This window comes from Eptesicus fuscus, chromosome 15, assembly GCF_027574615.1.
Source record: "Eptesicus fuscus isolate TK198812 chromosome 15, DD_ASM_mEF_20220401, whole genome shotgun sequence".
In the NCBI taxonomy this organism is placed as follows: Eukaryota; Metazoa; Chordata; class Mammalia; order Chiroptera; family Vespertilionidae; genus Eptesicus; species Eptesicus fuscus.
In genome coordinates, this window is record NC_072487.1 from 48,372,177 (window position 1) to 48,396,021 (window position 23,845).

The 23,845-nt window shown below is 52.6% G+C and overlaps 1 protein-coding gene across 1 annotated transcript in view; it reads left to right on the forward strand.

The window, feature by feature from the left end:
* The window catches only part of DAPK1 (death associated protein kinase 1), a 161,311-nt gene extending 137,699 nt beyond the window's left edge, over positions 1-23,612 (forward strand). Inside the window, exons 20-27 of the mRNA XM_028146199.2 lie at positions 5,602-5,824; positions 11,497-11,685; positions 13,698-13,895; positions 15,031-15,169; positions 16,713-16,833; positions 19,136-19,324; positions 21,080-22,308; positions 22,797-23,612. Coding sequence (XP_028002000.1) covers positions 5,602-5,824; positions 11,497-11,685; positions 13,698-13,895; positions 15,031-15,169; positions 16,713-16,833; positions 19,136-19,324; positions 21,080-22,308; positions 22,797-22,842 — 2,334 coding nt within the window. The 3' untranslated portion in view covers positions 22,843-23,612. The remainder of the gene's footprint in view (positions 1-5,601; positions 5,825-11,496; positions 11,686-13,697; positions 13,896-15,030; positions 15,170-16,712; positions 16,834-19,135; positions 19,325-21,079; positions 22,309-22,796) is intronic.
* The last annotated feature ends 233 nt before the right edge of the window (positions 23,613-23,845 follow it).

Below are 23,845 nucleotides of genomic sequence, written 5' to 3' on the forward strand. Positions count from 1 at the left end.
GAAAGTGAAAGCTACATTTCCAGGGGGGAGAAGGGGGGAGTTTGCTGGAAGAAAGGAAATTGGAAACCAAGATTCATCAGGGCTTCAAAGAACAAAACGGATACCAAATAATATTCATTTGAAAAATATTCACCGTGTCTCTTATATGCCAAGAACTGTTCTAGGCAGCAGAGAGATCACAGTGAACAAAAGAGGCAAGACTCAGCCGATAAACAAATAAGAAAAATGCAAAATAGGGTGAATTGGGGGTTGGCAAGCGACGGCCTACGAGCCAAAGCTGACTCACCACCTGTTTTTGAAAATAAAGTTTTATTGAAACACAGCCAGACCCACTGACTACTGTCTATGGCTGGTTTCTGGATGCATGGGAGTCCCAACAGAGACCACCAGGCCCTTTTCGGAAAGGTTTGCTGTCCCCTGGTGTAAGTGCAGGCGACTCAAATAGGGTGAGATGACAGACAGGAGCGGGTGGGGGTGGCGGCTATTTCCACTGCCTGGTCAGGGACCGCCTCTCCGCTGGCAACGTTTAAACCAATCCCTGAAGGACAAGACAGGGTTGGTGGAAAGCCGAGGCAAAGGTCCTGGGGCAAGAAAGGGCTGGGTGTGTCCCAGGAAACAGCCCGAGGAGGGGGGTCGATGGGGCTGGCTAGGGAGCTTGAGCACAGTGGCCTGGGCGGAGAATGATGCCCGAGGCCATCCCAGCAGAGAGGGAGGCCAGGCTTCACAGCCTTGGTAAAGAGAGTAGGGCTTGGGTCAGGTGTACGCAGCCGGTGGGAGCAAGATCTGACGTAGGTTTTAGCAATTTACCTCTCACGGCTCAGACGGACGGTGATCCCGCGGCCAGGTGAGACCGGAAGGTGCTTGGACTGGGGTTGTCCAGGCTCGAGGACTTTGTGCAGCAGTACAAACGGAGGCTCACGTTCCTGTGTACGTATTTAAAGTATGCGACTGAAGCTAACGAAGAGGGAAGACGCCTTTATGACCACCTGGAAGGCCAGTTCTGGTTTAGATTCCGGTTGCTTCCCCCACCCCCCCACCCCGTTTTTCCCAGCCTGGCGGCCCTGCACGAAAGAGGCCACACCCACAGACAGACACCCAGGCCTCACAGCCTCACCCGCCGGCTCAGGGGGTGCAGTGGGAGACACAAACAGGAAAATGTTTCAAGCCATGAGCCAGAATTTAGGGACCACCACAGTCCCAACTCTCCACCCCCTGGCGATGATACTGCAGTGGATGGAATTTTGTGCTCCTCCTCCAAAGAAATCATTCGATATTCTATCTCGCCTCCAGAGCCTCTGCCATCAAAACCTTAGCCTCACTGGAGAGCTCACACCCTTAGGCTAATGGGAGCTGCCGTGCTGGGGAGACTGCTGCACCCTCTAGTGGTGAAAAGTGATAATACGGCGCCCACCACGTGGGGAGAGATTTCAGAAACTTCTGTCTGTCCTGTACATCTTTATCAAATTCGGTCGTATTCAGATTCTGCAAGATTTTTTTAGTGAGCACAGGGAGGGATCATCCATCAGGGGAGGTTAGGTTTCCTTCAAAAGGAGGAGACTCGAGACTATTTGGTTTTTCCTGGCATTTCATGATTATGGCAGATTCCTTCTGTCTTGATAGAGAGCAGTTTCCTGATTTACCTTCCCAAAGACAAGGTGGAGTGTGAGTCAGTCCCAGCCAGGCCATCAGCTCCTGGTGGAAGGGAAGCGGGGGGTGGGGGGGGGTGGCCGGGACGATGTGCCAAGGCCCTGGGCAGAGGCCCTGGGGGGGTGGGATGTCTGTATTCCCTTCATCCCTTTCTCACTGCCGTCCTCATCCCCATGCGATGGAGAGCGTGTGTGTGTGTGTGTGTGTGTGTGTGTGTGTGTGTGTGTGTTCGTGTGATCATCTAGAATCTGGGACATCATAAAGCTGAGCTGTGAGCCCAGCCAAACAGACTTTTCTTGGGGGAGAAAAGATTTCTAAGGACAGTTATTTGGGAAACAGCATGTGAGCTTGTAATGGTTCTGAGATGAGCACAGCCCCTTCACATGGGGACTCACTGCTTCTGGTAAAGAATTAAAGTCTCCCTCGCTCCCTCAGCGCCCTGAGGACATGTGATGCACACAGGCCAGCAATCCAAGTCATTGCCTAGGGAAGAGGTGCTGAAATGAGACGTGCCCTTTGCTTTATTTAAATCCAGAGCAGGGAGGGCTTAGCTCCTTCTATTTGCCTTTTTGTAGCAATGACTCATAACTTACTTTACACCCAACGGTCCGCAAAGCAACATTGACTGGAGACCTTGCAGTAACTGGGGCGTGTCCCCCGAGTGGGACCAGTGACCAAACCTGGATGTTCTCCAGTGCTGCTAACTCTCCCCCGCCCGCTCCGCTCCGCTGTGAGATTCTGCCCTCCGCTTCCAAGTCCATCTTTGTTTACCCCTTCTCTCCACCGCCTCCCGCTTCTGAGCCGCCCGCCCCGCCCTGAGCAGCAGCGGTGCTAGAAGTGCTGTCCGTGCCTTGGGGAAGGAAGAAAGTGCCCGGCCTCTCTGAGCCTGGGTCTCCTCTTCTGAAAGGGAGCGTGACCGCGTTACCCACAAAGGTTTCTTTGCGGTTTACGTAAGGAGTGGAAGTGACAGCACACGTAACCTGGAAGATGTCAGACGTGATGTTACTGCTGCAGACCGGAAATTCGTCGGTCTCCACTCCCGGGTGCTAAAGAAAAAATAGTTTATGACCCTTACTAAGGACAACAAGGCAGATCTATTCAGGGGGCCCTGCAGGGGGGTTAGTGGCAGCGGTAAGATACCTGCTCGGCTCTGACTCCAACAAGGACAGGAAGAGATTCGTAGCCAAGGAGCAGGGTGGGGTCTACGGATGGGAAATTGCTGAGGAACCATCAGAACGAGGGGCTCTTGCTTTGGATTCTTCTCTGAGACGGTCAGCCAGGTGCGGCCACCAAAGGAGGCAGAGGGGAGGCGCAGGAGAAAACCATGTTGAAGAAGCAGGGGAAGAGGACGTTTTAAAGGTCACAGCACACAGACTGGGCAGGACTCCCGCGGAGGGCAGGCCAGGTGATCAGATACACGGATGGGAGTGAGCAACTTCATCAGATATCAGCTCAGGAGAAGGGATTGTCACTAAGCCAATCCAACAGGATTCTTGCTAAAACCAGATTAACCGGGCCAAGGACACAGCACAGCCCAAGGTCGAGACCTTGAGGGCTCAGAGGTCCTTACTGGAGTTAGGACAGATAGAGTCTTCCCACCAGCTGCCTCTTCCCTCTCGCTCCGTGTCTGTGGCTGGTCCAGAAAACAGGCAGGCAGATCGCCAGCCGCCTCCGGCCGCCACCTCCCTGCGTGGAATTCGAAGGAGTGAGAGCAAAGCCTTGGTTCGGGGAGGCCTCTGGAAGCCCACCAGGGCCGCACTGTCCGAGTCTCGTCAGAATGGAAGGGCCTGTGAAACTCATGCAGGCGAGAAGAACATGCCCCATTCCTTCCCACAGGACAGACGTGTTGGCCAAAGTGTCAAGGTCAACGGGGCAGGAAACAGAGAAGAGCCATGAGCTCACTCGTTGCACAGCGCACCCGGGTCCAGGGATTGGGTGGGAGCCGGAGCGGGTTTGCTGCCTTCCCGTGTCTCGGCGGGAGCAGACACTGGCTTCACACCGAGGACGTGTGTGTTAGGAAGCTGTGTGTCACGAAATAGGTAGAGAACCTTCTAGTCTCACTCCCTGAGATGCTCAGAATGGGCGGTGATGCCCACGGACTCCGACTGCAATTCAGACGCTCGCCACACGGCGCAGGGCGGGAGGATTTAAAGGGGAGATCAAAGGGCTGGTTTTGAAGCTTAAATTAAAATGAGGGCAGGTGGCTTTGCTTCGGGAAGTCATGGGCTTATCTGCAACAGCAGACGAACCGAGGAGATCTCCACACCTCGTGTCTTCCAGGCTGGTCAGCGCCACCCCGATAAGTTACCATCTCAGAACAGGACCTGCTCAGCTTTCGTGCTGACTTGGATAATAATTCAAGGAAACTGCTGGCAAAGTACCCCAGCCCTTTTCATCCCCATCAGCGTAAGAACAACCTCATGTTCTACACATCGCTGTCCAAGCCGTGGTTCCCAACCCTGGCCAGTCCAGCATGGTGCAGCTACCTTTAGTGATGCCTTCTTCACCCTCCTGAAATGAAATTCACAGATAACATCGTACCTACTCAGGGAATTTTAAAAGATTAACAGAGCCCTGACCACAGTGTGCCTCAGTTGGTTGAGCGTTGTCCCATGCACCAAGAGGTTGCGGGTTCGATTTCAGGTCAGGGACACAGGGCGTGAGGGGACGTATTGAAATCGGCAGATACTCGGACCCATCCACAGCATCACCCTGCAGACGCCCAAGCGTATCGAAGAGCTGGGATGGCCACTCAAACACTGCAGCGACTGCAGGCATGCTTTTCAGAAATGCAAGTCAGAGCTCATGAAAGCTCAAAGTTATAGATGTGCACATTTCCACCAATTTATAAAATAGTTGCATTCTTGGAAAAATCAGTATGTGTTAAACCATGCCCCCTCTCCAGCCACCCCTAAAAAACCCTCTGGGTCATATGTAAAGTGATGCAGGTAAGTCCTAAGCTCAGATGTTCTAAACAGGTTTATTTCCAGCAGACACTCAGAAATCAGCCCAGGAGAATTCTTACTGCTCAGGACCATGTTTATACACATCTGGGCACCTGGGGCCCCACTACCAGAAGCGTCCCCCAACGTTAAGAACTAAAAATGTCTCTGTAGGTGGCTTAACTGCCCACCAGGGGGCAGTGTTGCCCTGTTGAGAAAGTAAGCGTCACAACTCCCCAATAGAAAACAGGTGGGAACTTGGTAGCCTTCGGGAGAGTCCTGAGTTTGTTAGATGAGCTTGCGTGGTTGTTAGTGGGAAAAGTTCACTGGCTGGGCAGAAAGTCAGCGCCTCCCAGGATTTAGAACTGGAAGCAGTGGTCTGGCCAGGTCTGCGATCACACTGAGACAAAAAGGAAGGCGCTTACCTCGGGCTCGCTCTTACGGGGTTCACCTGAGTCAAGTCATTTACACCACCCCTCTTTATGGAACAGCCCACCTGAGCCAGGTGCTCTGAGGGCCTTGGCCCCGCCCTTCCGGTCCGGGCTACGTTGGGCTCCGGGTCTGATTCGGGACTAGCTCTACCTCTTCAGGCCTCAACTCCGCTCCTTGGGGCTACGCTAGACCCCAACCTCCTGGACTGGGCTCAGCCGTTCTGGACTAGGCTGGGCATTTTGGGACTAGGCTCGGCTCTTAGGCAAATGGAGAGGACGAGAGAAGAGAGAGATCCCAGGGAATTGAGAGAACGAGGGTTGATTAGATCAGCTGGTTGCACGACATGGTGAATGTACTAAAGCCTCTGAATGGTACACTTTAAAATGGTTAAGGTGGGGAATTGCACGTTACGTGCATTTTACACGAGTTTTGCAAACGTGTATCGAGGACAGGACGAGACGGGTGAAAATCGCCGACCAGGAGGACCCAGCCAGGGGCGCGGGGCCCTGGGAACCAGCACGGCCGCCTGCTCGGGCCTTCCCCGTTGTGGTGACTAACAGGCCCTCTGTCGCCTGCGCAGGACACGCACCGAGGCCTCTTCATCCAGCAGCTGCGACCCACCCAGAACCTGCAGCCCAGAATCAAACTGAAGCTGTTCGGCCACTCGGGCTCGGGGAAAACCACGCTGGTGGAGTCGCTCAAGTGCGGGCTGCTCAGGAGCTTCTTCCGACGGCGCCGGCCCCGGCTCTCCTCCACCAACTCCACCCGGTTCCCGCCGTCGCCCCTGGCTTCCAAGCCGGCAGGTAGGCGCCCCCATCCCGGCCCCAGGCTCTGCAGTAGGTGCTCGGGGTTGCCCTCTCTGGGTCAGGGTCCAGGGTGAGTGGTGGGTGGCTTAGTTAGGGGCACTGGGTCCCTCCCCGGGCCGCCTGGATTCCAGCGCCTTGGTGGCTGTGAGGTGAGGGCCACCCCGGCCCTGGGCCTGGTATCCGCCCTGCTACTGCCCAGCAGTTGCAAGCTGCCCCCAGAATAGCAAGGAAAGGGCCTCGCTGAAGTTGGGGTCGCAGACACGAAAGTTCACAATTACAAATGTGCAAAAGGCAGAACTGTGTGCGTTCTACCCAGAGACCCTGCTCCTGCGGACACGGGGAGCTGGGACTAACATGCAGCTGGCACAGACCAAACGTTGGCCCGGGATGGCTCCTCCCCCAGGCTTTCGTCTTGGAAGTCAGAGCAACAAAATTGAGTTCACGTGGGATCAGCATCCCACACGTTCGGAGCTGCTCAGTGGTTTTGAAAGGCTCAGTGGTTTTCACAGTTGTCCCTCTGCTCACCAAGACCCTCCAGGGCCGTGGTTCTCAACCTTTCTAATGCTGCGACCCTTTTTTTAAATATATTTCTTTATTGATTTCAGAGAGGAAGGGAGAAGGAGAGAGAGATAGAAACATCAATGATGCGAGAGAATCATTGATCGGCCGCCTCCTGCACGCCCCGCACTGGGGATCAAGCCCGCAACCCAGGCATGTGCCCTTGGCCGGAATCGAACCTGGGACCCTTCAGTCCGCAGGCTGATGCTCTATCCACTGAGCCAAGCCAGCCAGGGCAATGCCGCGGCCCTTTAATACAGTTCCTCATGTGGTGGTGACCCCCAACCATAAAATTATTTTCGTTGCTACTTCATAACTGTAATTTTGCTGCTGTTATGAATCGTAATGTAAATATCTGTGTTTTCCGATGGTCCTAGGCGACCCTGCTAGCAGTTCTCAACCTGTGGGTCTCAACCGCTGCTGTAGAACCTAAGACCATCGGAAAACACAGATATTTACATTACGATTCATAACAGTAGCAAAATTACAGTTATGAAGTAGCAACGAAAACAGTTTTATGGTTGGGGGTCACCACCACATGAGGAACTGTATTCAAGGGCCGCGGCATTAGGAAGGTGGAGAACCACTGCTCTAGGGCAGCAGGCTTTGCTGTCTTCCCCTGCCTTCCTCAGACACGGTTAGCAGTGGATTCACACCCAGAGCTTCGGGGCGACCTGTCCTTCCCCGGGGAGAAACACCGCCATAAGCAGGGGGAAGGTGTGCAAGCTGGGTGTTCCTTCTCCAGAACCCCACTTTAGAGCAAGGGACTTAAGTTCTGGTAAGAGGAGAATGGAGACCTCCCAAGAGTTTCCTAAACAACGTCAGTTTTGAAGCCTTGTGCCTCGGGTTCGTTTCCTGTGCATCATGTCACCACGGGGCCGTGTCGGTGCCGAGGTGGAAAACAGAGGTTTTATAGTTTGGGTTTCTATGTAATTCTTCTCTCCACGAGGAGGGAGAGCTGGGCGGCGTTCGTGGGGGGGGCAGGTGACCGAGATTTATATGCTCTTTCAACCTGTTGTCTCTGAACGCAGCAGAAACTTGGAGAGAAAAAATAACCCAAAATGGATTTTTGACTAGAACGATTACAAAGTTGCTCACTGGTATTGCTAATACTTACCAAGCACGAACTGTGTGTCAGGAGCTGGGCGAAACATGGCCGTGTGTAACCTCATTTCATCCCTGAGACAGGGTTATGGGGTATTTTTACCATCGTTTTACAGAACCCATGAGGGGTGAAGTAGGCTGTCCGAGTCACACAGCTGGCAGCTCACGAAGTGTCTGGCTCCTGAGCCACAGCTTAGTAACGACACAGCTTCTGAGTAAGGGCTGTTGTGTGCACACACTTTCCATTTGCCGCTGTAATTTTGCCAGTGTTCCTAGACCCAAGGTCAGCTTCTCTGGCAGTTATAGTGTCACCCAGAGGGAGCCAGGCCAGCTCTCTCCTGCTGTGGGTCAAGGTCACTCCAGTCTGAACCACTGTTAGGGGGCAGGGAGGGCTGAGACTGTGTGTGTGAGTGTGTGTGTGTGTGTGGGGGGGTGTGTGTGTGTGTGTGTGTGTAAGACAGAGAGACCAAAAACAAAGAGATCTGTTTGGATCTATGATCTGGAATTTTTATAAGTCCTCACTGGGTGTGAGGATTACGGCCCAGGTCCCGTGAGCTGAACTGAGCCAGCCACACATCAAGTGGCCGATGGCTTCCCCTTGAGGGACAGATTTTACCTGCTGCTCCACCCCAGCACCCAGAAGTCACATCTCCACCCATCTTCCCTGGGGTCAACTTTCCACACCTGGGAGAATCTGGAAGTAGATTCTTTTTTTTTTTTTTAATATATTTTATTGATTTTTTACAGAGAGGAAGGGAGAGGGAGAGAGAGCTAGAAACATCGATGAGAGAGAAACATCGACCAGCTGCCTCCTGCACACCCCCTACCGGGGCATGTGCCCACAACCAATGTACATGCCCTTGACCGGAATCGAACCTGGGACCTTTCAGTCCGCAGACCGACGCTCTATCCACTGAGCCAAACCGGTTTCGGCTGGAAGTAGATTCTTGATAAAATTAAACTCGGGGTGACCAGATTACCAGTAAGACTCCCGTGTGTGACCACGTCCTTCAGCCGGTGCTTAGACTTGGGTCGCGGGGCTCCGTGACAGGAGGTTCTCGGGACCCAACGAGCCACCCCAGCGGCACTCAGCACAGAGCCGCCGTGGTCTCCCGGGGGGGCGCCTCCTCGTTCTCGCGGCTCCCTTGGTTCAGAGCTGCCTTCTTGGGCTGAACCCACAAACTTCTGTGTCCGGGTAACCCCTTAGGGAGGACCAGCCTTCTCCAAAAGGACTGTTAGGGGGTGAACACAGCTCTGTACCCCACGGGTCCTCGTTCGTTAGACTCCCTGGTGGCCCGTCATCGCAGGATGCTGGTTTCTGACCAGAATGGAGAACACCTTCCAGGTGTGCCCCCTTCTCCTGGGCCGCGGTCAGTGTTCTCACAGCTCTGCTGCCTGCGGTCCCTGGACTGAAGGAAAGTCCACTTGGGGATGTGCAAGGCTGAGGAAAGTGACAAGTGCCGGAAACACGGGGAGAAGGCCCGGGGGGCACCAGACGGTTGTCCAGCTGCCGGAGCTCTGCTCCTGGGAGACGGAAACAGAGCTCAGGTGGAAGCCAGGGCGTGTGGAAAGGCAGGTGTGCGGTGAGCAGCTTGCGCTGACCTGTGTCCCAGGTGCTGCACACATCGTCTCATTGGACGTCTCATGGGTTGTGTCATAAACCCATTCCAGAGAAAGGTAGCTCAAGGCTCACAGACAGGAGGCGGCTCTGCCGGAGGCTGAAACGCAGCAGCCTGGCAAGCTGCAGCTGTGCAGTAGGGGGAGGGGAAGGAGGAAGTTGAATTAGCTGCCAACATGGAACAAGGTGAAGGGATTAAGCAAAAATAAAACAACGCATGGGCACAGACAACAGTGTAGCGATTAGCAGAGGGGGAAATGGGGGGGGGCAGGTAGAAGGTAGTGATGGGAGGAGACCTGACTTGGGGTGGTGAGCACAATACAATACACCGATGAGTCTTATAGAATTGTACACCTGAAACATATGTCATTTTATTAACCAATGTGATCCCAATGAATGCAATTAAAATTAAAAATTTTTAAAGAAAAATGAAGAGATTTCACTAAAAAGCTAGGTACTTTGCTTGGAAAGTGGAGGCTTTGGCCACCCTGGACTCCCATTCCTGCCTGGTGCCAGTTAGTGGGGAGGAGGGCGGCGGCCCCATGTGGAGGGGCACAGGCTCTGCATTTCGCCCCATCTCCATCCACCCAGCCCCCTAACTCCAAGACTCCCGTAGGCCAGGGGAGAGCTCAGAAGCAGACTCGCCCGCTCATGCATGGAATTCTGTCCTGGGATAGAAAGGACGCTTCAGGAATGCATTGGAGTGCGTGGCCCCCGGGCCCAGGTGGCCCCTAGTCGGTGTCAGAGGTGTGACTCAGTCCCAGGTCTGCCTGGCCAAAGCCAGGCGGCCTCCCGGAGGGCCGGGGCGAGCGTGGAAGAGAAGGGTCGCCCCTGAGGCCTGTGTGCTTGATGCCCAGGTGGGAGGCCCGCTCCGAGGGGTGGGGAAAGTTTCCACCCAAACAGTCTCTGGAAGAGACAGACTCCTCTTCAGTTGACTCCAGGCCTGCCTGAGGCCTGGGGAGGGCCCGGAGCTCTGCCTGCAGGCTCTGTGGCAGGCCCTCCTGCCCGGTGCAGGGGCAGCACCCCCTGGGCTGAGGGGGCCACCGCAGGGGCAGCCGCACCAGGGCCTGGGCCCCCGAGCCTAGTCCGGCCGCTCACCAGTCACTCCCTGGCCCTCACAAAACAGCATTCACCACGTCCTTGGAAAAGCAGAGTGTGGCACAAATATGAGGTGCTGTGAGGGCCGCCTGGGGAGGACTGGGGGGCGGGGAGGGGGGAGGGAAGGCTGTGCTGGGGGGCTGTGGCCTCCAGGGAAGGAGGTCTATTTCCAGAAACAGCGACATTGTCCCTTTGGAGTGGCAGAGGGGCCCTGCCCTGCTATCCCCAGGCCCTTGACCTCGCTAATGTTGTGGGGTCTAACCCTAGAGTCAAAAATAAGACCACCGGAGGCTGCTGATTGATTAAAAAAAGCAGGCAAGGATTTATTGAGCTGGCCAGGACGGCCGCGAGAGCGCCACACGCAGGTGGAGTCCACCCTCACGACCGCGCCGTCCCAGGTGTAGGCAGTCCTTTTAAAGGTCCAAACCACAAAAATTTTCCTTTGTTCTATATTCTAAATTCTAAATGCTGGGAACGGCCCGCAGGGGGGTTCCCAGCCACATCCTGCTGGACATTGGAATGTGGCCCTATTTTTCGAAAGCAGTTTTTTTAGAGAAGCAGAATCAAGCAGAGTTAGTCATCTCTAAAGGTTATCTACAGTTTCTCCTCCTGGAGCTACTGAGTCAGTGGGAATCAATCTCCTGTAGTTTTGGTCCACAGGCACAGGAAAATGACCTCTGTGAGTTTCCAGGTCGGTCTGGAAGCTGAGGTAACCACCCTATTGTCGTGCAGAAGCCAGAACAGCAGGGTTAAAATTCAAACAGCGGCTTTTACCTAAGTATGGTTGCTACCATACTTCAGCTAGAACGGCCAGGCCTTTTTCCTTTCCCGATGAGAGGCTCCCATCGCCTCGCTTATACCTAACAGACAGCAGGAAACTTGTTTGCCTTAGAAAGCTGGTCCTCTGTGTGACCATCTCCTGAAAACACTGGAGGCTGAAGGCTGAGCCACCAGCCAGGAGGCAGCCTTTCCCCACTCCCAGCCTCTCCAGGGCCTTCCCGCTGGCTGACCCAGCGCAGCAGCAAATGGCAAGCAAGCCTGGGAGAGGCGGTCCTTGGGAACTGGTGGTGGGCGGGGCGGGGCGGGGGGATTAGGGGGTAGAAAGAATCAGCCCAACATCTCTGGGAAGTGCTGCCCCACAGCACACCCGAGCGGCACCGCAACCCCGGGGGCCTGAAGCGGGAGTGGGGTGGGGACAGGGATGTCCCAGAATCGGACACGAGCGAAGGCCGGGAGGGAGGGCCGGCGTGCACGGTGCCCTGTGCGCGTCTCACCGCCTCCTCTGCCTCAGTCTCCGTGAGCAGCAACAACCTGTACCCGGGCTGCGAGAACGTGAGCGTGAGGAGCCGCAGCATGATGTTCGAGCCGGGCCTCACCAAGGGGGTGCTGGAGGTGTTCGTGGCCCCGTCCCACCACCCGCACTGCTCCGCCGACGACCAGTCCACGAAGGCCATCGATATCCAGAACGCCTATTTGAACGGTACGTCCGCCCGCCGCCACGGGAAGGGCTCTGAGTGCTCCCCCTGGGGGGCCCGGCCCCGGGGGCACCCGTCACAGCCCACAGGCCCAGAGGAGCCGCCAGTGCAGTGATGCTGGAAGTGACCCAGGCCTGAAGCCGAGCTGGTGAATGCCCCTAAAAAGTAAAGCCAAACACCGTGATATCCTCTACTAATAAAGCACAGGGCACACAGTAGGTGCTTAATAAATGACTGTCAAGTAAATACATTTTTTAATGTATTGATTGACTTGAGAGAGAGAGAAGGAAACATTGGTTTGTTGTTCTATCTATTGATGCGTTCATTGGTTGATAATTGTACGTGCCCTGACTGGGATTGAACCTGCAACCTTGGCGTATCAGGACAACACTCTAACTAACTGAGCTACCCAGCCAGGGCTAATACATTTTTTAAAGTAGAGCTAAACAGGCACTTGGATGGGAAATCTCATAAAATACAATTCCTCTTGCAGTTTGATACCCAATATAGAAGAATTATTTTTAAACCCATCAACACTCATGCCTAATGCTCTGATGTAGACACAGGCGATTTTTTTTCCCCATAAGCAACATTTCAAGTGTGTTCTTTGCTGTCAGACGTTTCCAAGGAGGTGACGCTTCCAAGGTGGCCAGGGTTGGTTTGCTTCCTCCAGCCACCACGGCCTCTTCCCTGTGGCACCCCGGGCTCCAGAGCCCCAGCCACGCGGACACCAGCCCCTGCTTGTGGAAGCCCGGTTTAGAACGACGGACGTAGCCATTTCTCTGGATCCAGTTCCCTCATTCATGAGGATTTTATGCGCTGATGTTTATGAAAGGCCCTGGTAGAGCGTCTGGCACCGGGAGGGACTCAGAAAATGGCGATCAGGAGCCTCTTCGTGGAGGCCCTTTTATTATCCCGAGCCCAGTGAGACTCAGAATTCAAGTCCGTGCACATTTTGCTCTCTTAAAAGTGGAATGTTCTAACGAAGCTGGCCCTGCAGCATAGAGAAAGGAGAAGGGTGTGCCAGGGTTCTTGTCCCAGCACTACAAAGGGTTCAGCAATCTGGAGAAAGGAGCTGATGCATAGATTCAGAAGGAGTCCAAAGACGAAAGATAATTTTGAAAGGCATTGGGGGTCAGAGGAGCTTCAGCTAAAGGAGCTAAAGACTTCCCCTTGACTCAGGACATCATGCTATTTATTAACACAATTTGTCCTAAGGCAAGGTGGAGACATACACTTCAAGGGGTAGGGTTTACAGAAGCATTGTCAGTTTGGGGATAGCCTACAGCTGTTCAGGTGTTTGACCAATAGGAGGCAATCACATGCAGATTAAGATGCCCTGAGCTGTCTGGCAGCAAGCAATCCTATTCAGGTTTGGGGGAGATGCTTTTTAGCCCTGCTGACATGCTGGAATTGGCTTCCGGCAGGGTGTCCTCAGCACTCACCAGCCCTGCCCTCACCTCTTCTCTGCACAGGCCTCCTCCCCACCCCAAGTCTGCCTCCCCGTGCTCAAGGCCTCTCTCTGTATTCCGGAACTTTGCACACGAAGGCCTTCGCTGCCAGACCTTGCGTGCCTGTGCTCCAGGAGGAGGCTCTAGAAAAGCCCCAGGGATCTTCCAAAATGCATACGTCATAAAGATATGTCTGTGTTACATACATAGATCTATACTTAACACACTGCAGACCAGTAGTTTCATTGCCAGCTTTACCCAGTGGCCAGGGAAGTTTCTATTGAACGAGTACAAAAAAAACGTTTTACATAAATGTAAAAGGCACGCTTTAATAAATACCCATTGCATTTTGAAGTTATTACATGTTCTCACAAGCTAATATCTTTTTAAAGAATTCTCGTGATTGGCCACAAGCCTTAGAACAGAAAACACGGTAATTCTCGTGATCCGTCCGCAATGTGTTAAGTGGATGCCTAGATCCACGGATGAATGCTGTGGATGGCGCTACCCCTGCTGGTAACCGTAAACTGCTGGAAAAACACTGTCATCTTTGTTTTTCTCCGTAGGGGTTGGCGATTTCAGCGTGTGGGAGTTCTCTGGAAACCCTGTCTACTTCTGCTCATATGATTATTTTGCTGCCAATGACCCCACATCCATCCATGTCATCGTTTTTAGTCTGGAAGAACCCTATGAGATCCAGCTGAATCAAGTGGTTTTCTGGCTCAGTTTCCTCAAGTCTCTTGTGCCCATTGAGGAGCCCATAGGTAAGCTCAGACACCCCTGGGCGAGCGAGCACCCTTCGCTGGCCTTGCTGCCCGCCAGGCTCGGCTCCGACCTGGTGGCTCACGGCGGTGCTCCCTGCGCCCCTCCTTCCTGCAGGAAGTTCTGCGCTCCGGCCGTCCCGTCCCCGTCCCCCCCCTCCCCCCGCCTCAGGGTCAGCCGTTCATTTCCTTCCGCAGGGAGTTGTCTCATGATCACACTTATGCCACCAAGGCCTGATTCTGAGCTTATTCCTCGAGGGCCGTTTCTCACTTTCTTTCTCTGTTTTGGGGCGGGGGGCACTTTTGTTGGGTGCAAAGTGGAATGCCTCCTTCAATAGCTACAGCACCTTTGCCTCTTGGGCACATAATTCCTAAGCAGAAGGAGCTCTCCTGCATTCTGTAGCTCCCTCACAATGCAAGGAAAGGGACCATGTTGACTAGATGCATTAGCCTGTCTTTATTCTAGAGGGGAAGACAGCATTGTCCTTTTCCTGCAACAGAAGCAGCAGCCTTCTCTGGTGCAATACAAAACTCAATAGTCATCTTTACTTTGAAAAGCATACACATAACCGGATAAACTGAGCTTCACTCCCCCTCACCCCCCTGTCCTCCCCTCCCCCCCGCCTCATGGAGCACCATCACTTTCTCTCTCTCTCTCTCTCTCTCTCTCTCTCTCTCTCTCTCTCTTATGTTTTTGTCTTAAACACTCCCAGAAGCGAGAGGCTGTCTGTGTGAACTGCGGTTTCCCTTCCGAGTCATTTCTGTGGCGTCTCTGTATCCAGAGGGTCTTCTTTGGTCTTACAAAGGGCGACCCGGGTCAGAGGTCAGATCTCCCATCACCCTGCAGGCAGGGCCCATTTGGAGACAGATGTGAGAAGCTGCCTTGTGTTCTGTGGTCGGTTCTGGTCCATTTCTGAGCAACTTTCCGTGAGGCCCAGAAAGCAGGCTCCTTCTGTTCCTGGGAGCCCACGGCCCAGGGGTTACAGTGCGCAGCAGGCCGTGGCCTCGCGTCCTCAGGCAGGTTGCACATCCTCCTGGAGAGAGAGAGGGGAGTGAGGCCAGCTCACCCCACCGCACGTGGGGGGAGAGGCAGCCAGGAAGGGGCGCCCGCCTCTGAACCTGTGCTCTCCGCCCCCAGCCTTCGGTGGTAAGCTAAAGAACCCACTCCGCGTCGTCCTGGTGGCCACGCACGCCGACATCATGAACGTTCCTCGTCCGGCTGGAGGCGAGTTTGGATACGACAAAGACACGGCTTTGCTGAAGGAGATCAGGAACAGGTAAGGAAGGGGCAGCCCCTGGGTCCTCGGGGCCAGCGCGGCCGAAGGCCTGTGAACTAGAGAGAGAAAGGCCTCTTTGCCTGGGTGGCCTTTTTGTTGTATTTTTCATTTTTATCAAAGCAATGAATACACATAATTATAAATCAAACAAGAAAACACAGGATAAAAAGCAACAGCCTTCTAACTTCTTTCATCACCTCCTGGTACCGCTGCCTTTGAGTTGTTTTATGTGGGGTGTTTTTCCCCGTTTATCGAGGCATCATTGACAGATACAATTGTAAGATATTTAAAGTATCCATTGTGGTGATGTGATATGTATTTACATAGTGAAAGGATTCCCACCACCTAGTGAATTAAAACATCATCATTCGCATCTCTCTCTTTTTTAATATATATTTTTATTGGTTTCAGAGAGGAAGGAAGAGGGAGAGAAAGATAGAAACATCCATGATGAGAGAGAATCATTGATCAGCTGCCTCCTGCACGCTCCCTAATAGGGATCGAGCCTGCAACCCAGGCATGTGCCCTTGATCGGAATTGAACCCAGGACCCTTCAATCCGCAGGCCGACGCTCTATCCACTGAGCCAAGCCGGCTCTCTCTTTCTGAGGAGAACATTTAAGTTCTACTCTGTTAGCAGATTCTAACTAAGATGCAGTGTTGTCAACATGGCCACCATGTTCTACATTAGATCCTCAGTTCTTTTAGTTGTCGGAGCTTTCAGGTGTGTGTTTGTTTGTTTTTATGACTATCTAATGATACCACTGGTCAATATTTATCAAAATCCTGGGCTATGAAATTCACTCCGGGGGTCCTGACCAAGTCTCTGAAGTGGGGTGGGAGGAGTCCAGCAGAGAACAGCAGCGTGCACGCCATGTCCAGTAGTTTTGCAAAGCTCTTGTTTCCCTCGTAAATATGGACGTGCACAGGGTCACCTGCTAAAGATACGGAGCAGGGCCACAGTCGGCCCGCGTTGTTCGTCTGGAAAATAATACAACAGTTAGTAAATAATAATACAGGAATCAACTCTGCGTCTTGCACACTCACAACTGTAAAGCTACCTTTTTTCCCACTTAGTACCTGTCACCAGAAAACTTGAACCTGCAGCTCTGTGCAGTGTGCGAGTAAGTCCACTCCTCTCAGCTGAAGACCTTACCCCTTACCTTCCTGATGTGACAACAGGACTCCTGCTAACGTTTTCAGATCGGGGTTGTGCCTTTCACGCGCATCTCTCTGTCCTTACTCTATCCCCTGCAACAGCATCTCTTCTCATAACCTGTGAGGTCCCTGCGGCAGGGCAGCTGGTACCTTTCGCACCGTGTTCCTGCCGTCGTGTGGGGCCCGAGGTGCCCGTCGCCTGCCCAGAAGCACACGGGTGTCTCCAGGCCTCTGCTCCCGTGTGACCTTACGGAGCCCAGCGGACAGCAGGGAGGGGCCCTCTGAAGGGCGCCAGGACTTCCTGGCCTCCGACCAGCCTTGGGCCCGGCCGTGGGGACGCCTGGCGAGACTGCGTGGCTCTGATGAGGCTCCTGCTTCCCTCCTAGGTTTGGGAATGATCTTCACATTTCAAATAAGCTGTTTGTTCTGGACGCTGGGGCTTCTGGGTCGAAGGACATGAAGGTACTTCGAAATCACCTGCAAGAAATACGGAGCCAGATTGTTTCCGTGAGTATGCCCGCCTGCGAAGGGCGGGAACCCCACCTCTGCCCAGCCACCCCGTGACCCCTGGAGGTGTGCTGCCCTCTTGGTTTGGTCCGGTTTTCAGGGGCCCCAGTGCGAGGTGGCTGCGTGGACAAGTTTTTATCTTATTGCTCTGGGTCGAGGAAGACAGAGCAGAGAGAAGGAGATGGCTGCGAGGTGAAGGGGTTGTTATGGACAAAGTGGACCACCTTAGAGTGTAGGAAATGCTGATGGTTTTTTTGTTTGTTTTTAAATATACTTTATTGATTTTTTTACAGAGAGGAAGGGAGAGGGCTAGAGAGTTAGAAACATCAATGAGAGAGAAACATCGATCAGCTGCCTCCTGCACACCTCCCACTGGGGATGTGCCCGCAACCAAGGTACATGCCCTTGACCAGAATCAAACCTGGGACCCTTCAGTCCGAAGGCCGATGCTCTATCCACTGAGCCAAACCGGCTAGGGAAATGCTGATGGTTTTAGTGGTTCATTTAAAAGTAAAATTGCTTTTTGCAAATTGCAAAAGCAATTCAAAAGTGACTTAAGAACCATATGATTTCACTCTATATCGAATATAAAGCAGAAAGCAACAAATGATCTAAACAGACTCATAGATACAACAGAAAGGTGGTTAGCAGAGGGGAGAGGGGTTGGAGGAGGATGAAGAGGGCTAAGGGGGTCAAACTTATGGTAACGGTGGTGGGAGGAGACTAGATTTTGGGTGGTGATCACACAATGCAATAGACAGATGATATATTATAAATTGTACTTTTGAAACAAAATGTTATTAATCAATGTCACCCCAATAAACTTAATAGATTTGTAAAATATATAATGATACAGCCCTAGCTGGTTTGGCTCAGTGGATGCAGTGTCAGCCTGCAGACTGAAGGGTCCTGAGTTTGATTCTGATATCAATAAAAATATATTTTAAAATATGTACAAATAGATAGAGAGATAGAGATATGCTAGGGGCCCATTGCACAAATTCGTGCACCTTGAAAGGAACTCTGGCCGCGAGGCTGCAGTGGGTACAGGAGAGCACCTCGGCCCACCCTCCACGCCCCCGCCCGGCCCCTCCAGCTGCAGCCCCCGGTCCCCTCTCTGGGGGCAGCTGCGCTACCGCCACCGCTGCTCCCACGCACTGGCCCCACTCACACCTGCTGATGGCACAGAGCGATTGGGGCCGGTGCCAGCAGGTGCCAGCGGTGGCTGCTGCCCCAATCGCCCCACAGGAGCAGGGGAGGTGGAGAAGCCCTCAGGAGCGATCAGGGCCAGCAGCCACCACTCGCACCCGCTGACAGTACCGAGCAATCAGGACTGGCACCGGGTGCCGGCAGCAGGTGTGAGCGGCGGCTCTGGAGCCGGCTGCGGATGCGAGCGGGGCCATCACCAGCAGCGGGTGCGAGAGGTGGCTGCTGCCCCAATCGCCCCACAGGAGCGGAGCTCTCAGGGCTGGTAGCCACCGCTCGCACCCCGTGACAGCGTCAAGCGATCGAGACTGGCGCCTGGTGCCAGTAGTGGGTGTGAGCGGCGGGCAGGACCATGGCACACGGGAGCAAAGAATTTTCAGTAACCACCAGAGACTTGCCCCAATGCCAGCAGCCTGTGCCCCGCCTTGGTCTGGCACCCCCCCCTCACCTGCTCCACCATCCCGCTGCAGCCGACGCCCACCATGTTCTACACGTGCCCCCGGTGGTTACACGTCATAGCAACCGGTTGTTCAGTTGTTCCACTGTTCAGTCTATTTGCATATTAGGGTTTTATATATAGATAATGATACAAAAAAGCAACTTGTGAAATATTTAGAAAATGCAGAAGGTAGAAAAAATTCGCCAACAACACTTGTTGAAGGGCATAAAATAATAGATGAACAAATGGAATGAGACTGTGTTCTTGGGGTGTGGCACGATGTTCGCTTCACACCCACACCCTCTACTCCTGAGGTCAGGCCGTGCGAACTTGCCTGTATCCCTGGGCATTCTGTGTGTGTGTGTGTGTTGTTTTTTTTTTAATAAGGAGTGGAATTCAGCTGACCTAAAAGCTACTGTCCACCAGGGGACAGCCTCATGAATGACTGCTGTGGTGGCTTTTAATTAGGAAGGTGTGGTTGGGTAGATGAGTCTGTAGCAGACTGATTTATTTAATCAAGTTAAAAGATTAAAAACCCATTTCAAGCCAATACCAAGAATTAGTCTAAATTGAAAAATTTCAAGTCCCCATGAAAACCCGGCCTCCTGCTGCGTCCCCACAGCTGTAAACTGACCTGTCACGTCCTGCACGTTCCAGGGCTGCCCTCCGATGACCCACCTGTGTGAGAAAATCATCTCCACGCTGCCGTCCTGGAGGAAGCTCAATGGGCCCAACCAGCTGATGTCCCTGCAGCAGTTTGTGTACGACGTGCAGGACCAGCTGAACCCCCTGGCCAGCGAGGAGGACCTCCGGGGCATAGCCCAGCAGCTCCACAGCGCCGGCGAGGTGAGGGCTCGCGGGCGGGCAGGGCTCCAGGGGGCGTCAGGGGGACTGAGTTGGGAGCTTTCCCTCTGCAGAGCTGAAGGATAGGTATGAATTCTTTGAACGCTAAGTAGAATTCACCTGGGAAGCCTTCTAGTCTTGGAATTTTGTTAGTTGGGAGTTTTCTGATTACTGATTGAATCAGGAAGCGGCAGAAAAATCTGAACAGACTGATTACTAGGAACAACATTCAGTCTTGGAAGATTCTGTTTCTAGGAATTTAGCCATTTCTTCTAGGTTGTCGAATTTGTTGGTGTATCGTTGCTCATACTGTCCTCCTACAACCCTTTGTATTTCTGTGGTGGGTTGTCTCTTTCCTTTCTGATTTGATTAATTTAGGCCCTTTCTCTTATTTTTCTTGATGAACCTGGCTAAAGGTTTATCTATTTTGTTTATCTGTTCAAAGAACCAGCTCTTAGTTTTGTTGATCTTTTCTCTTTTTTAGTCTCTAGTTCACTTATTTCAGCTTGCTAGCTCATTCATCTGCATCAACTAATCTGTTGTTGATTCCCTCTAGTGTATTTGTTTTTTTCATTTCAGTTACTGTGTTCTTTAGGTCTGATTGGTGTGTGTGTGTGTGATTTTAAGAATATGTTTATTAAAGCTGGGACATGAAGCAAGAAGGGATTAGTATAGAAGAAGCAACAAGAGACCCTAGGCGGGGCTGCTTTGTTTTCCAGAAACATTATGGGAAAGAAATGAGCCAAGGCAGAGCTGCCGTTGGCTCAGTGAAAAGTCAGATTCAGGGGACAACCTGCCGCCCACATTGCTCCCCTGGTTGCAAGTCTCTAGGGACCCTTAGAATTTAGGGAAGAAAGCCATGGAGGGAGAGCACTGCTAGTTTCTTTTCTGTCGAAATTCTCACTGCGTTCACCTAGTCTTCTCCCGAGTTCATTGAGCAGCCTTATAGCCAGTGTTTTGAACTCTTTCTCTGGTAGATTGCTTGTCTCCATTTCATTCAGTTCCTGGCTTTCATTTGGATCATCTTATTTTTCTGTCTCCTCATTTTAGCTGTCTCTCTGTGTTTGTTTCTATGAATTAGGAGGAACAGCCCTGCCAGCATAGCCCAGTGGTTGAGCATCAACCTACGAACCTGTAGGTTACAGTTCCCTTCCTGGTCAGGGCACATGCCTGGGTTGCAGGGCTTGATCCCCAGTAGGGAGCATGCAGGAGGCAGCCAATCAATGATTCTCTCTCATCATGGATATTTCTATCTCTCTCTCCCTTTCCCTTCCTCTCTCTAAAATAAAAAACAAGATTTTGGCCTGTATCTCCTAAAGAGGACATTTTCCCACATAGCCACAATATAATAATCCCATTCTGGACACATAATATTGATATACTACTGAATATGTAGTCCTTATTCAATTGTTTGCCACTTGTACCAATAATTTCTTTTATAGCTGGTTTTACTTATGTATTTATTTTGGAACAGAATCTAGTCAAAAATCACTCATTCCATAGCTGCCATCTCTCACCTTTTTTTTTTTTTTTTTTTTTTGAGTCCACAGTCTTTTCAAAATTTCTCTTACGACCTCCTCAAACTGGTTTTTGGCTTAGGAACTGATATTTGAGAGCCAGCCATACGAATGATGGAGGAGTCATTCCTTACAACATCTGCTCAGATTTTGTCACTGCTCGGGCCCATTTGTTCTCTGAGCGGCTGGTGCCTGTTCATGTAGGTTCCTCTGTGCGACTTCTCGTTGTCTCCTCTGGCAGATCAACATCATGCAGAGTGAAACCGTCCAGGACGTGCTGCTCCTGGACCCCCGCTGGCTCTGCACCAACGTCCTGGGGAAGCTGCTCTCCGTGGAGACCCCGCGGGCCCTGCACCACTACCGGGGCCGCTACACCATGGAGGACATCCAGCGCCTGGTGCCCGACAGCGACGTGGAGGAGCTGCTGCAGATCCTGGATGCCATGGACATCTGTGCCCGGGACCTGAGCAGCGGGACCATGGTGGACATCCCCGCCCTGATCAAGACAGACAACCTGCACCGCTCCTGGACGGACGAGGAGGACGAGGTGATGGTCTACGGCGGAGTCCGCATCGTCCCCGTGGAGCACCTCGCCCCCTTCCCGTGCGGCATCTTTCACAAGGTCCAGGTGAACCTGTGCCGGTGGATCCACCAACAGAGCGCCGAGGGGGACGCGGACATTCGCCTGTGGGTGAGCGGCTGCAAGATCGCCAACCGCGGGGCCGAGCTCCTGGTGCTCCTGGTCAACCACGGCCAGGGCATCGAGGTCCAGGTGCGCGGGCTCGAGACGGAGAAGATCAAGTGCTGCCTCCTGCTGGACTCGGTGTGCAGCACCATCGAGACCGTCATGGCCACCACGCTGCCGGGGCTGCTGACCGTGAAGCACTACCTGAGCCCCCAGCAGCTGAGGGAGCACCACGAGCCCGTCATGATCTACCAGCCCCGGGACTTCTTCCGGGCGCAGACCCTGAAGGAGACCTCGCTGACCAACACCATGGGCGGGTACAAGGAAAGCTTCAGCAGCATCCTGTGCTTCGGGAGCCACGACATCTACTCGCAGGCCAGCCTGGGGATGGACATCCACGCGTCCGACCTGAGCCTCCTGACCCGGAGGAAACTCAGTCGCCTGCTGGACCCGCCCGATCCCATGGGGAAGGACTGGTGCCTTCTCGCCATGAACTTGGGCCTCCCCGACCTGGTGGCCAAGTACAACACCAACAACGGGGCTCCCAGGGAGTTCCTCCCGAGCCCAGTCCACGCCCTGCTCCGGGAGTGGACCTCCTACCCCGAGAGCACAGTCGGCACCCTCATGTCCAAACTCCGGGAGCTGGGGCGCCGAGACGCCGCAGACTTCCTGCTGAAGGCGTCCTCGGTGTTCAAAATCCACCTCGACGGCAACGGCCAGGAGGCCTACGCCTCGAGCTGCAACAGTGGCACATCTTACAATTCCATTAGCTCGGTCGTGTCCAGGTGAGGGCAGCTTTGGCTTGGGCAGGGTGTCTTCAATCTGCAAAAAGCAAGGGGGGGTGCAGCCATCTTTCCCATCAAGAGATTCCAGATGCACCCCCTTCCTATGCCCACCTACTGAAGGGCGCCCCCCCCTCCCTCCTGCTGCACCTATTTCTCTGCTAACCCCTCCCTCCTTCCTCCCTCTCACACATTCCATTGTGAGTGGACGGTCTTTTCTCCTGTTAAGAGCTAATCACACCCGTCCGTTTGGCCATTTGAGAAGCTAGTGTGCCTCCTCTCCGTGTTCTGGACTCCGTCTCTCAGCCTCTCGTCCCTTGCTTTCTGACTGACAATTTTACTGGAATTCCTAACTTTTCAATGAAAAAATTTTTAACGATTATATTGACTGTCCTTTAAATAAAAAAGCGCACATTTATCCCAAATGTGCATTTCATACTCTTTTCTTTGTTACAGATCATGTCCTCAGCTTATCTTTTTTATATTTATAGGAGAACCCCCTCATGTATGGACTCCCACTGTATGATTTATAAATAGACAATATGTGAGTGCCTTTTGCAGACGAGGGTGTGTTTGAAATCATCACGTCAGCCAGGAGCTGTCCCGAAGGAAACGCCCCCTCTCTGCCCCTCGCTGTGTGATCATCGCCAGAGGTGCTTCACCCCCGCCCCCCCATTGGTGTTGGGTTCTTTTCCCGGCAGTTTTCTGTGCTTTATTTGGCGAGGAAAGGGGAACAAGGAATCCTCCTCTAGAGGGATTTCATGGCCAGTGTTGTTGCTACGGTGACACGTACTCGTTAGCTTTTGTTTAAACGTCAATGTGAACGTCCGTGTGGAATCGACAGACTGTGGCGCTTTCTCATTCCCTCTCATCTCAGGTAGAAGGGTGACAGTTGGGGGGCTACGAAGATCTGTGTGAGAATCCAAAACCCCCGACTCACGGTTTGTGGCTGTCCGTTGTCATTTGTGCATAGCAGATGGTTTTCCACATTGGGATCCTGGTTTGATAACTTCCTGTACTTGAAATCTACAAAAGAAAATAAAGGAAGCAAGTTTTATTGCAGTGGTTTTAAATGGTGATAGAGTTTTAAATTCATATGGGGGAACATGTCCCAATTCTGTCCTGAGAAGCATGTAATTTTAATGTTATATCATATGTGTGTGTGTATATATATATATATGCAGTATGTATATACATATATTAATACAAGTATTTTTACTTAATCTATGAGATAGTAAAAAAGGTCATTTGTTTTTCTTTTTGTTGTTCCCCCCCCCCTTTTTTTTTTAAATAAACTATTGCTTGTTGCATTAGTTTGTTGGTCTTTACTTCAAAAGGAATTCTTTCTTTGCTTTGTTTTTACTTACCTATGCCGCATGTGGTGGGACAGGCGAATCTATAATCCGGAAAGTCATGAAACCTAAACTCCCGGGTCTGGAAAACAACCCAGCTTAATTATGACTACAGTTAGGAATGGTGAGGGGAAGAAAAAGCCCAGCTGATTTTCACATCGGTCCTCACTTTACAGAAAACAGACTCC